Source organism: Paroedura picta, chromosome 16 (genome assembly GCF_049243985.1).
Source record: "Paroedura picta isolate Pp20150507F chromosome 16, Ppicta_v3.0, whole genome shotgun sequence".
Lineage (NCBI taxonomy): Eukaryota > Metazoa > Chordata > Lepidosauria > Squamata > Gekkonidae > Paroedura > Paroedura picta.
Genome location: NC_135384.1, coordinates 27,581,214 through 27,595,076, shown reverse-complemented (window position 1 = coordinate 27,595,076; position 13,863 = coordinate 27,581,214). Strand labels below are relative to the sequence as shown.

At 52.6% G+C, this 13,863-nt stretch overlaps 2 protein-coding genes across 2 annotated transcripts; one reads left to right on the top strand and one right to left on the bottom strand.

The window, feature by feature from the left end:
• Nucleotides 1–2,738: 2,738 nt before the first annotated feature.
• On the bottom strand, nucleotides 2,739–5,265 carry TCAP (titin-cap). Its single transcript, XM_077314362.1, has 2 exons — nucleotides 5,033–5,265; nucleotides 2,739–4,408 (listed from the first exon to the last, which is right to left on the bottom strand). The coding sequence occupies exons 1-2, from the start codon at nucleotides 5,179–5,181 to the stop codon at nucleotides 4,021–4,023; spliced, it is 537 nt and encodes a 178-aa protein (XP_077170477.1). The 5' UTR covers nucleotides 5,182–5,265; the 3' UTR covers nucleotides 2,739–4,020.
• A 2,414-nt stretch (nucleotides 5,266–7,679) lies between these two features.
• On the top strand, nucleotides 7,680–13,702 carry PNMT (phenylethanolamine N-methyltransferase). Its single transcript, XM_077314361.1, has 3 exons — nucleotides 7,680–9,023; nucleotides 11,090–11,300; nucleotides 12,036–13,702. Exons 1-3 carry the CDS (start codon nucleotides 8,864–8,866, stop codon nucleotides 12,463–12,465), a joined length of 801 nt encoding a protein of 266 aa, XP_077170476.1. The 5' UTR covers nucleotides 7,680–8,863; the 3' UTR covers nucleotides 12,466–13,702.
• The last annotated feature ends 161 nt before the right edge of the window (nucleotides 13,703–13,863 follow it).

Below are 13,863 nucleotides of genomic sequence, written 5' to 3'. Positions count from 1 at the left end.
GGGAAGGCTGCTGCCTGAGCCTCTGGCTATCTGGAGTCTGTCCTGAGGTGGCTTTTTGTGAGAGAGCATTTGGGGACCAGGGTGGCCTGGGGAGGAGAGGTAGCAGGCTGGGGGAGGTGACCGAAAGAGGTTATTCTGCAGTTTTGTTGTTTGGTACAATCTGTTCTTTTCTCGGGAGTCGGGATGCTTATTTAGGCAGGGACCCCCAAGCTGCGGCTTCTGTTTCTCTGTAGGAATCACCCAGCGTTGTTTGAAACAGTTCAGCTTATTAGTAAATAGGGATCTTGAGGGATCTCCTGGAATGACGACAGACCTCCAGGTTAGAGCGATCTGTTCCCCTGGAGAATTGGGCTGCTGGGGCGGGTGGGCTCTGAGATGCGGTGTTTTCCAGGGGACCCTGACCTCAAATCTCCAAGACTGTCCCCAACCAAGAGCTGGCAACCCCTGCTCATAAAACCGGTCACCACTGTCTTAATCGCCTCTTCCGTTTGGAAGCGATGGCTTGAGCCCTTGTCCCCTGCGTTCCCTGAGGCTTGGGTGGCTTGCTCTGGTCTGAATGATTGTTCAGTTTTATTTCCTGCATTTATATGCACATATGCACACGCTGTCTTTGTCTCCAGTCACCGGGCTGCTTAGATCATTCCCTCTCTTTCGTTGAATCTTCACAACACCCCTATAAGGTGTATTAGGTAGAGCTCACCAAGTGTACTTAGCAAGCTCCCATGGGTGGGGGGATTCAACCTGGCAGTTGTCCAGAGTCACCTTGTCCCCCTTTTAACCCTTCAGTGTCCCTGAATCTGTAGTCTTCTGCCATCTTGCTGTGATAAGTTTTTCAGTACAAAACTCTCATACTTGCTTTGCTTGGAGGAGAGAGTTTTAGAGGCAAAGGGTGAATACTTTGGGTATAGGGTTACCAGGTCACCCCTGGTGAGAGACAGTAGGGGGCAGGGTTGCCAGCTCCTGGTTTGGAAAAATCCTGGAGATTTGGGGGGGGGGGTGGAGCCTGGGGAGGACGGGGACCTCAGTGGAGTATACTGCCACAAAGCCCACCCTCTAAAGCAGCCACTTTCTCCAGAAGAACTGATCTTTGCCATCCGGAGATGAACTGTGATTCAAGGGACATCCCCAGGTCCCACCTGGAGGCTGGCATCCCTGCCCAGGGTTGGAGGTGATTCTGGTGCACTCTCACTCTACCCCCTCCACAATTCCCTAATGACTTCCGTTGCACAGCTTAGCTGTGCATGCAACATAGGATGTTTTCCCATCAGCCCAGCGCTTAACTCGGTACATGAATAGATACAGTATCAATATCTGATGTTGCTCTCTTAGGGTGAGGATGGCACATAATATTCTAGAATGTACCGGTTTGAACATTTCTATTCAGGGTTCCAAATGTTGGCAGAGTTTGAATATGCAAAAGGGTGCTTGAAGGATAAAATAGTTTTTATTAAAAAGAGAAACTTTGTGTAGAAAGGCGAGGGAGAGAGACCTAACATGTTATCTAATTGTTGTCTGTGGTCATTCTTCTGTTCAACTGCTGTTCTGGAGGCAAGCAGGGAGGCAGTGATCTCAAAGGAGCAGGAAGTCTCCTGTTCAGCTAGTCAGGACATCGGAGGGGATTTTTAAAAAAATCACCAGGAAGTTCCTATTCTAACTATGCTTAATACAGATCCCATCTGATGCCCCCTGCGGGACACTCTTTTATATTCTGCTCAATCATGCACACTGCACATCTTGTATATTCCGAAACAAGCATGTATTCAAGATCCTTGCACCAGCTGTGAAATGGTACCTCGGGCTCATAATCCAGTGTACCCTAAAGCAAAGGGAATAGGGGTCTGCCCTTTCCTCCACACCCTTATAAGACAGAACTGGTGTTCCCGTGACGGACAGTTTTTTTGGCTTGGATATTTGGAAGCTGTTTTGCCTCTGGAAAGGAAAAGGGCCAGGTACCCATGACACACAAATGATGCCCAAGAAGCTCCAACATCTCTATTTGTAAAGCTTCGGCTGGTGGGGGTGGGTGGGACCTTTTTGAGGAGGGGGGAGATGCGTCCCCTTTTTCTTGCCTGCAAGAAGCAGCTTTTTCCTCCATGGGATTCTCATCGCATGTTTCAAAAAAGCAAATGAGACGTTCTCCTTCGGATGAAGGATTTCGCGTATTTTAAACCCTCACTTGCTCCTTTATTGCCAGACGTCGAATTAACGATGCCAGCGTACCGGATTTTTTTGGTGACCCCCAAAGGCAATTATTAAATAAAAACAAGCAAGTATCTAGTGGACAGTTAGTGGCCATCTGTGGTTACTGTGCACCAGTCCTCTCCTATGTACCTCATGAAGAAATCTGTGTTGCTTGGGAATTAGAGTGGTGAGTTAGGTCTCTCCTTGGCCACCAACAGAATTTAGGGTGGGGTGGGTAGTGTTACCAGCTCCAGACTGGGAATTTCCTGGAAATGTGGGGGATGAAGCCTGGTGAGGGCAGGGACCTCATTGGGGCCCCATGCGACAGACTCCATTCTCTGAAACATCCATTTTCCCCAGAGGAGCTGATTTCTATAGTCCAGAGACCAGCTGTAATTTTGAGGGATCCCCAGGTTTCCCCTGGAGGCTGGCATCCCTATTATGTCCGGGTTTACGGGATGAATTTGAAGCTTGAGGTTAGTAACAGTGGCCGTTGTCCGATTGTTTATGTGGAATAAACGGAGGGGCCTTCAAAAACAAAACAAAAAACAGAGAAGTCCGTTGGGGTCCCCCAGATTTTATTACATCTATAAGAATACTGTACAGAAAAATAATGCCGTTATTTCAATCTGGTACATCTTTAAAGGAAAAAGAAGACAACAAAACCAAAAACGAAACCCAAACCGTGTGGCGGGTGATTCACAGTGCTCTTCTCCACCTTTTTTTGGGTGAATTGCCTTTCTATGGTCAAGCGTCACATTGTGGAAGACCGGGCAGCTTCTTATCCTAAGGGGCTGCTTCAGCCACGAACGAGCCATGCCAAAGCCCTGTCCTCATCTCATGCACCCTGGGATCTCTTCCTCCCCCAGCGCCCCTCTTCTCCATTACCCAGGAGGCATTGAGAGACCCCTGGCGTCTCCTTTCCCAAGGTCAGATCTGCCCTAGAGCCGGGCAGGGAAAAGGCCTCTACCACTTCCCTTGCATGCCTCCAGCGTCAAACACAAATGTTTCCAGCAGATCTCCCGGCCCACCACGTTTCCCTTCCATTGCTCCCCCGGGACTATCACCAGCCTCTGTCCGACTCAGTCACTTGCCAGGAACCGTCAAATCCGTCTTCCCCTCCCCAGCCCGGGACCCGGGAGTCCCGGCTCTCTCTTGCTAAAGGCTCCCACCCCCTTCCTTGTCCCCCTCGGCCGGAGAGGAGTTCCACCCGCTGGGGACTTGGTGCACTTTCCCACTTGCTCTTTACATCAATGGGTTTCTCTGCATTTACGGTTGCCAGCTCCAGGTTGGGAAATACCTGGAGACTTTGAGTGGGTGGGATTGGGGGCAGGAAAAGACCTGGGGGAGATCCAAATGCCACAGAGTCCCCCCTCCAAAGCAGCCCTTTTCTCCAGGGGAAATGGTCTCTCGAGTCTGGAGTTGAGCTGTAATTCCGGGGGATCCCCAGGTCCCACCTGGAGGCTGGCATCCCTAGGTGAAGCGTTCCTCCCTCCCCTCCCCCCCCCAAGCCACCCCAGGGTGCAGCAACAGAAGCACTGTTGATGGAGGCGCCTGGTGCTGTACATCAACTTGTGAGTCATGTCCACAGAGAAACAGACAGACAGACACCCAGACTTTCCCAGGGGCTGTGATGCACATGCTGGATAATGCACTTTCAGTGTGCTTTTGCAGCTGGGTTTCCCCGTGCGGAGCAGGATCATCTACGTCTAAAGCTGTCCGCGTCGTCCGGAGGGGCTGGGTCCGATCGAGACCGTCCTACCGGTGCCCAACCCCTTCCCTCCTCCGGAGAGGCCTCAGGCAGCGGCGGCCCAGGGCTGGCGGGGAGGTCGGCGGGCCTCAGCCCCGCTGGGCCTCCTGCGAGGTGGACCGCGAGAGGGAGCGGGCCGGGCCGGCCTTGCGGAAGGTGGGCCGGCTGGGCTCGATGATCGGCGGCAGCTCCTTGGTGATCTCGACCAGGGGGGTCTTGTCGGGGCACAAGCCAGACGGGGGCAGCAGGAGCGGCTCGGCCGCAGGTGCCACCTCCTCCTCTTTGCCGCTCAGCTTGGCCGGAGAGAAGATGGGCAGCGGCAGGGCGCGGGCGTAGGGCAGGTGGTAGGAGGTCAGCGGCTGGCCCAGGAGCCCCAGGCGTACCATGCCCCACGGGGACCGCTGCACCACCATGCGCACCTCCTGCTGCTGGCGACAGCTCTCTCGGCGCCCTCTGTCCACTTCGGACCACAGGCAGCTGTAGGGAGGGAAGCAGAGGCGGGCTTCAGGGGAGGGTCCCTGCCAGGGGTGCCAGCCTCCCGCCACTACCTGCAGGAGACTTCCCGCTCGCCCTGTCGCTCTCCAAGCCACCCAGGTTGGCATGCCTGGAGGGAAGGGCTGCTTCGGGGAGGGGTTAGACCCCACACAGGGCCTGCCCTGCCTCTAGCCCTGCAGCCCCAAATCAAAGAGAAAGAAGGAAAAGGACCCCTAAGGGTTGAATAGCCCCCTTATGGATTTTGCCGGAAACGGTTTATTGTTATTGTTGTTAATCAGATTTCTAGACTGCCCTACTGAGGCTAGTTCAGGGCAGTATATCCTAGTGATGCATGCAGCATATGGTACAAGCAATGCAGCTTTGCGCTTACGTGGCTCTCAGGCTGCACACATGGGAAAAAAGGTCAATGCGCATGCTCTGTCAGTCATCTTATCTAGTCTGGCTCAGTTGCCTTTGGCAGAGGGGCTTGGATCTGCCATGATGGGCGTCCCCTTGCTCATTCTGAGCGGTGGCTTCGGACCCGTCCCTTGGCCCATCGGATCGATGCGGCAGGACCGCTCGGACCAGGCCTGGGCCCATCTCAGCTTCCCCCAGCCCCAAACTCACCCTTCCTCGGGCCGGGTGCTAAGCGACAGGTCTTTCCATTCGGCCGAGAAGGATTCCTTCCGGCCCGTATCCCTCTCGGAGACTTGGCAGCCCAGCTCAGCTGCGGTCAGGTTTCCGGAGCTGCGGAGGACCACGCTCTTGCCGTGCATCGTGACGCGGGGCTCTCTGCCGGAGTGGGAAGGCTATACCTCTGGTCTGAGTCCCGTCTGGCCTCCTGCCCCGGCTGTGGGCCGCTTATATAGCGTTCAGAGGGCCGATTCCGAAAGGCTTGGCGTCTGTGGCTATATCAGTCTTGCCGAGTCACTGGTGGGGCATTCTGATATCGGACACCTCTCCTGCATCCCACCCCCCCCGCCCCCCGGCCTGGGGATGTTTGTTTCTGGAAGCTAAATCTGTGACGTGGCTGTATTTTTATACCCTCTGAGTGCCGTCCTTCTTGGAAAGAGCCGGAGGCTGTCCAAAGGTAATACTGAAGATCAGGAGGTTTCTAACTGCCAAGGTGATAACTAGGCCCTGGAACGGCAAAACCTCTCTCATGGGAATTGTAGTCCATGAATGTCCAGAGAGCCACAGTTCTGGCCCCCCCTTCAGAAGGGTTTTCAGGGCCAGGGACATTCAGAGGGTTGCCCATTTGCTGGCCTCCCTGAACCTCCTTGGAGTTCTCCCATCCTGAAATTATCCAGGTTTGACCCGGCATAGCTTCTGAGATCTGGGGGGGATCAGAGCAATCTGGGCGATTCAGATCAGCGTCCTTCACTTCTCAATAGGAAACAAAACATTTTCTGAATCGTCTATCGAGAGACAGTTTGGGTGTCAACAGGTAAGACCTGCAGGAGATCCTTTCTGGGGCCCACCAGATTCTCAGATGAATATTACAAACAGTGGAGCAGGTGTTCTGGGTTATCAGGTAAGGAGGAACGATGGCGCGCAGGGGAAAACCACCGAGGGAAGGCCGGAGGGCTTCGGGGATTTGGGGAGGGGGAAGGGCCTGCACCGAGGGAGGCCGGGGTGGGGGAGGCAGCTGTGCAAAGTGTCTGGGCAATGAAGTCATTTGGAAGAAGATCCTGCCACCCACTCAATCCTCCCCCTCATGCCTGCACAGGCCCTGCTAGAAGCTTCTCCTCCCCGTCAGAAACGGTGGCCTCACGGGGAGAAAATGTCCTGGCCAGCCCTGGATCATCTCTGGCAGGGAGGGGGGACCAGGGGAACCAGAGAGGTCTGCCAGGCAAAAAGCCACGTGGGGGGGGGGGGGGGGGCTGGAGCACAGATGGCAGGCAAGAGGAGAAGGGCTGCTTTGGAAGGGGAGGCTGCATAGTCGAAGCCCCTTCCCTCTGCAACCCCCCTGCTCCCCCAGCTTCTGCTCTACCTCCGAATCTCCAGGTTTTTCCCAGCCTGGAACGGGTAACCTTCAGAAGCTAGGCATCAAAGAGGTGGAGAAGTCTTAAAATTATTCTCTTAAAGTATATCCAGTGACCATTTTATTGCACAGCGTTAAAGGTCAATTAAAAACAGTGCGCTGAAGACTCAGTAGAAAATATACAAGAATGCTACGAGGGACCCAAAATAGGGGTTGAGGCGGATGGGGTTAGCAACAGGTCTGTGGGGATGATGTCTTCGCTCCCAAGCAACTGGGAAAGCGACGACCATTAATCACTAGCCTTAGCATTTTTATTCCCCTGATTTTTTTCTGAACGGGAAATGAACCCAAAGGACCGGCGAAAAGCATTGGATTATGCTGCATGTCGGAGGTCTTGGATCAGAGGCCATAAAGCCTCCTCCGGGGGTGGATATTTTGATCTCACAGGAGTGCTCAATTCGTTTATGAATCTCTAATGAGCCCAGGAAGCTACCTTCTACGGAAACAGATCCTTCATCCATCAAGTCAGTCTTGCCTATTGAGACCAGCAGGAGCTCTCCAAGGTCTCAGGCAGAGGACTTTCATGTCACCTCCTGCCAGATCTTTAAATGGAGATGCCGGGGATTGAACCAGGGACCTTCTGCATTTAGGTTTCTGCAATTTCCCCTGCTCACGCCGCGGCTTTAGATCTTTTGTGGTAGCGGTGTCAACAGAACTGTCCCAGCAGTCTGTCTTCATCACTTGCCCATTTTGCGGCTTCAAACAAAAGAGCCCAGGCCCTATTTAATGGGCACGATGGGTTGATAGCGTCCGAATGCCTGTAGATTACGGGGCTCTCTGAAACCAGATGCCCACCATTAACAGACCCAAACACCCATCCTCCCCAAGGCTGGAATAATTCCTGACAATCTCACCGGTGCTACTCAAGCCGACATCAAAATGCCCTCCGGACGGGCTCTTATCTGAGACCCTGAGAGACATTTCCCAGGCCCTGCTGTTGACAGGTTCATGGTGGCTCTGGATCGGCCTCACGCATGCCCTTCTTCCTTCCGGGGCTCCAGAGCAGGATAAAACACCTCTCGAAAGTATTATGGGGCTCACAGGGGGGCCAGAACTCCTGTTCAGGCTGCTGTTTCCTTCAGGGGAACTGATCTCTGCTGAAGACCAGCGGGAACTAGGGTTGCCAGCTCCTGGAGATTTGGGGGTGGTGCATGGGGAGGGTGGGTTTGAGAATGGGGTCTTCAACAGAGTGCAGTGCCATAAATCCATCTTCCAGAGGCACTCACTTTCTCCAGGGTCTGAGGGTCAGTTGTAATTCTGGGGGCTCCCCAGGGCCCACCTGGAGGTTGGCGGCTCTAATACTACTTCCAGGTTTCTCTGGCTGCCTGTATTACCCGGCAACCAGTGGGAACTTGTGGGGTGGGGACATGATCTCAGTTCCCCTGGAGAAAAGGGATGCTTTAGGAGGCGGACCCACAGTTGGGGTCCCTGCCCTGCCCTGGCTCCATCCCTCAATCTCCAGGTGGATCCCTCCTCCCTCCTCTGGTGTCTTTGGCGAAGGTATTTCACTGCCTACTCAGACCAGCAGCCATTTCTCAAGGTCCGACAGAGGTTGCATACACTCTTCCGTTGCATAGAGCTCTTCCGCAACACCTGTTGCCCGGTCCCCTTACCTGGGGCTGAACCTGGGACCCTCGGTATGCCAAGCAGACGCTCTCCCACTGAGCCATAGCCCTTCCCCAAACACGAAGCTGCTTTCTACTCATTTCCATGTCATCTTCTCCAACCAGCAGCCTCATTTTCCAAAGCAGAAACCAGCCAGCCCTAACCTGTTACGGTTGTATCAGCCGATGGGCACGGACAGTCCAAATCTCGTTCCAGGATCGCCGTTTTCCGCCGACTTTAAAGTCCGTTTTCATGGAGACGGCCCCAGCCGCCGTGGCGATAACCGTTCCGGGACTTAACAAATGACCGGTACTGAAATCTGACCTTCTGCATGATCCGTCCATCTTTCACCATTTGCAAAGGCCGCCTGCCCAATTCTGGCGCATGTATAAAACCATTTCTCGAAGCCTCCGTGGACTCCGTGTTTGCCACCCCACGTCCCCTTTCCTCCTTGACGCTAATTTGGTTAGGCCGGATGGACAGCCTCAATAAAGTAGCCTTTCAATGCAGTTATTAAATGTCTACCTGGCAGGAGATAACTCAAGCAGCTCCCTCACCCACCCACCGCTGGCGGGGCGTCCATCAAGCCCTCGGAAAGGTCTTCTCGATTACTCCACGACGGAAGGCGATAGAGAAATGGCCTCAATTTATCCGTGCCCGGCAGGAGAGCCCCCGATGCTATCTGCACAGAGTACTTGGCGCTAATTGCATCAGGTCCATTAGCTCGTTCGCCCAGCCCGGTTATAAAACCTTCCCGCCCGGCCCTGCGGAACGAGGAGGCTGGACGCGGCCAGAGCGTTTCCCCGGCCATGAGCACCCCTGGCTTGTCGGCCGTGGCGGAAAGCTACCAGAAGTTCAACCCCAGGGCGTACCTGCAGAACAACTACATGCCGCCGCGCGCCAACTTTGCCAGCGAGGAGTTTGTGGTGCCCTGGAAGCTCCGCTGCTTGGCAGAGGCCTTTGCCACAGGTAGGGGCAGACTGAGACGCTTTGGGCACGGCAGGGTGGGAGGCCCTGCTTTTCAGGCGCACTTGGGGGGAGGAAAATGTGGGTACTTCACTTTCTCTTGAGGGTGTTATCTTAGAGGGGCCAGTCCACAGGTGGGGAATAAGAAGGGAAGTTGCTTGAAGATAATTGACAATCCAAAGTGGGGCATTACCGGAAACCCATCCATCCATCCATCCATCCATCTCTACCTATCATCTACCTACCTGCCATCTATCTATGCCAGGGGTAGTCAAACTGCGGCCCTCCAGATGTCCATGGACTACAATTCCCAGGAGCCCCTGCCAGCAAATGCTGGCAGGGGCTCCTGGGAATTGTAGTCCATGGACATCTGGAGGGCCGCAGTTTGACTACCCCTGATCTATGCTTTGATTTATACCCTGTCACCCTCAACAATGTCGTCCTGTGGCAGCTTACAATTTAAAATATACAATACATCCACTCTGCATAAGACTTGGGCATAATTTGTTGGGTTACTTTATCTTCAGATTGCTGTGCGGTAATTTATTGACCTTTGTGCCAGTGGTTAACTTTGTATAAAGCCTGGGAAAGTGTGTTTGGCTGTAATGCTGCTCGTTCCTTTTGCAGTGGTTTGAGTAGCCGACATTCTTGCAGACGGTATGAAATTGCATTCAAAGAAGGTGTAATTTTCTTAGAATTGGGAGCCAGCAGGGTTTCGTGGTTAAGAGCACCTGCTTCTAATCCGGTGAGCAGGGTTTTATTCCTTGCTCTCCAAATGCAGCCAGCTGGGTGACCTTGGGCCAGTCACAGCCCTGATAGTGCTGTTCTCTCAGAGCTTTCTCAGCCTCACCTACCTCCCAGGTTGTCTGTTGTGTGGAAGGGAAGGGAAGCCACTTTGATTTTCCTTCGGGCACTGAAAAGCAGCATATAAAACCAAACCCTTCTTCTTCTAATGGGTGGTCTTGTATTAAGGTAACTTAATCCTTTCTTGGATATTTATTTTAAAAATGACATGTAGGTAAACTCCCTCTGTATTACTGTATTTCTCATAGAGTTTTTTTCCTTCTTCTTGTTTGCAGTCTCCCGGTGGGACCTGAGGATCCACGAAATATAAATATTAAAATGCTATTAACGATTATTATGCCCAGCTTATAAAGTTCCAAAGTTAAAAACATAGACACAGCTGATAGGCTAACCGCTGCCCTCCACACAACAAGAAGCCCCATAATAACAGAATCAAAGCTCCCCGTTTATCCACGGTTGCTAAAAAGAGCCAGGGTGTGTCAGGAGCTTCTGCGGACCTATGAAAACATTTGCATGTATAGAGAATAAACTGGATCTTTAAAAAAAAACCTCACCAGCTGCATTCTGTGCTGCACCGTCTGTGTGTTCAGGGGTAGACCTTGGAGGAAGGCCCATTTTAGAGTCAAAACACCATTACGTTGGCCCATATTTTGTGATTTCAGTGATTAGCTTGTGAGCTGCCTCTATGTTTTTAACTGTGTTAAATTGTGCAGGATAAATGTTACTACAATTTGAATATTTATATTTAGGGGACACCTAACCTTTTGGGTCCTAACGCCTAGCTGGCTAGGTTTGTTTGTTTGTTTTTTGCTACACCGCCCCCTTTTTGGCTTTCTCGGGGCCGGGCGACCTCCAGGAATTCCAGCTCCTCTCCAGAATTCAGCAAGTACTTATCGTAAAGAAGATGGCTGCTTTGGAGGGGGGACTCTACGGCATTGTACCCCACTGAGGTCCCTGTCCTCCCCAGACTCCCTCCCCAATCCTCCAGGCATTTCCTGACCTGGAGCTGGCAACCCACTCTCCTATCCCTCGTATCTTTTGACCAGCCAGACTTCTGCTTGGTCTTGGCTGGGACCTTGATTGTATTGCTGAGCGTAGAACTGCGTTGGGCGTGATTGTTTTGACAGAGAGGTTGCCTAAAGTCTCCCACATCGCCTAAACAGAAACATGTTTCCAAACAAAGGTTTCTAGTCCTCATGAATGTTGTCCATGGCCATATCCGGGTGCTTGACTCTTATCTCTCTCTCTCTCCCTCCTTCTCCCAGGGGAAATCTATGGCCGTACGCTGGTCGACATCGGCACCGGCCCCACCATCTACCAGCTCCTCAGCGCCTGCGATTTCTTCGAGGAGATCGTGGCCACGGACTACCTGGAAGTGAACAGGGATGTGATCCGCAGCTGGGTGCGCGGAGAAGAACCTGGGGACTTCGACTGGTCTCCTTACATCCAGCATGTTTGTAAGATTGAGGGCAAAGGGTAAGAAAGAGACGCAGCTCATGCAGGGGATGAATTTGGGGTGTGTTGACGATACCGGCATGGCCACCCCTTTAAAAAGAGCCAGGTGGGCACGGTGCCCAGAGTTTTGCCAGCCAGCTCAGGCACCCCAGCATTCAGTTGTCAAACAAGTTTGTTCAGTCAGCAAAGGGTTCAGAATATCTAACCCTGGGAGGATACTAGCATTGGTCTCTACCTGCCACTAGACGGGGATGGCTAAGGAGAACCTCCACATCTGGAGGCAGTCAATCTCTGAATGCCGGCCCCAGGAGATAGTGTCAGGGTGATTCGTCAATCCCGTTCCGTTGTCGTCTTGTTTTAATAAAACCAGAGTCCAGTAGCACCTTTAAGATCAACAAAAATTTATTCAGGGCGTGAGAATGCTTGCACTCAAAAGCTCACGCCCTGAATAAATCTTTGTTGGTCTTAAAGGGGCCACTGGACTCTGGTTTTATTGTGCTACTTCAGACCAACACGGCTGCCCATTTGAATCTTTTTTGTTTTGTTTGGCATTCCCTGCAGGGACCCCTCCTTCTTATGGTTGCCAGTCTCCAGGAGGGGGGGGGGCTTGGAGATCCCCTAATTTTACAGCTCCTCTCTGGATGATAGAGATCAGTTCTCCTGGAGGGAGTGGCTGCTTGGGATGGTGGGCTCCCGAGGTGCCTCCCCAGCCCCACCTTCCTCAGGCTCCCTTCTTTTGTCCCCTGGCTGCTGCAGGGAGCCGTGGCAGGAGAAGGAGCAGAAGTTGAAGCAGAAACTGAAGAAGATCTTCCCCATCGACGTCCACCAGCCCAGGCCCCTGGGCTCTTTGCTCAGCCAGCCGGCCGACGCCTTGGTCTCCTCCTTCTGCCTGGAGGCCGTGAGTCCCGACCGACCCAGCTTCGAGCGAGCCCTGCAGAACGTCACCACCCTCCTCAAACCCGGCGGCCACTTCCTCATGATCGGGGCTCTGGAAGAGTCCTTCTACCTGGCCGGAGAGGCCAAGCTGCGGGTGGTGCCCGTCAGGGACGCTGATGTCCAGGAAGCCTTCGCCAAGAGCGGCTACCACGTCCGCAAATTCCGCTCCTACACCATGCCGCCGAGCCTGAAGATTGGTGTGGATGATGTGCAGGGCATCTTCTTTGTCCATGCGCAGAAATCCACCTGATTCCAGGCAGCCCGGCCTCGTGCGTCCCTTTAAGCCAGGAACCTGAATGCTGAGCGGCAAAAAAATGCTGCCCACATAATAAAAGTCAAAAACACGCATAAAATCCCCATTGTACCTTCTGGGTCGTGCAGTAAGTTCAGAATCAACATTCACACCTGGAATGGATAAGGAGCAAAAAGCAGAAGTGTTTCGATCCCTAAGGGGTCTTTCTTGGGGGTCAAAGAAGCTTACAGAACAGAAATGTATAATGTTATGGCTTGCTAGTGGTAAAAGAAATTGAGAAAGGGGAGCTGCAACTGATCTTTGTTGTATACAAGAACGTCCGAAGTTAGCAAGCCGTAATACTATATATTTCTCTACCGTACAAATGCTTTTAAAATTATTGAACCCCCAAGGAAAGACCCCTTTCCGGGGTCGAAACGCATCCTTAACCGTTCCATGTGTGAATGCGGATTCTGCCCTTGCTATACGACACGGTGCATGCAACAGAGATTGTGTCCACGTTTTTAACTTTTATTATGTGGCCGTAATTAGAATAAACATTTGGATTTTAAACAAGAAGATTTTTTCTGCAGCTCAGCCTTTAGGTTCCTAATTCGTTCTGCCAGGCTGCGTTTTTAGTTCCCTTCTTGGCTGTTTGCTCTCCCTTCCCTTGCCAAAACGAGAAATCACATTGCACTCCATGTTGCTAGGTGTCAGCTTGCGGGGTGTCCTTTTCCCCTTCAGTACCAGTGCTGTGGCAACCGGTGCAAAACAGCCTTGGCCATTTCCATGGATTCACCCTTCTCCCTGCAGTCCCCCATGTCCGTGTCATTCCTCAGGGTGCCCCCTCTGCCAGAAGACCAGTATTTCATGGAGATCCGTGGGCTGCAGTGGGAAGGCGGGGGGAAGCAGAGAAGTCCTATTCTATCCCCCCCTCCCCAAATTCTAGTCAGGAACATTATTGTTTTGTATCTTCTGTCTGCATCCCTTGCTTTAAACACGCTGTCCTGCAAGAGGAGGAGCATGGCCAAAGTGGATGGTCATGGTTGTAGTCCAGAACAATGGAGGGGTTCTCTTGTGCATGGAGTGATAACGAGGCATCCATCTGAGCCCCTCACTGTGGGGGCTCCTAAGAAGGTGACGTGATCCCCCCCTTTCAGGGAGGGTCCCCTTGACCCCACACAGGGACAGAATGTTATAGCGTTGTGTGTTATCGACATTAAATCATGTTTATGGGACAATACGTATTGGTTAATGTGTCTGCTTCATGGGAACGTTTTTTTTACAAACAGTGCTGTGGTTTTTCTGGCCTGAATCAAGATCTAGGTTTTCTATCCAATGCTGATAGGACAAACAGGCTGGTTGCTACGACAAAGAATACATGGTCAGAAGTCTATCCCGGAGGCTCCAGGATCC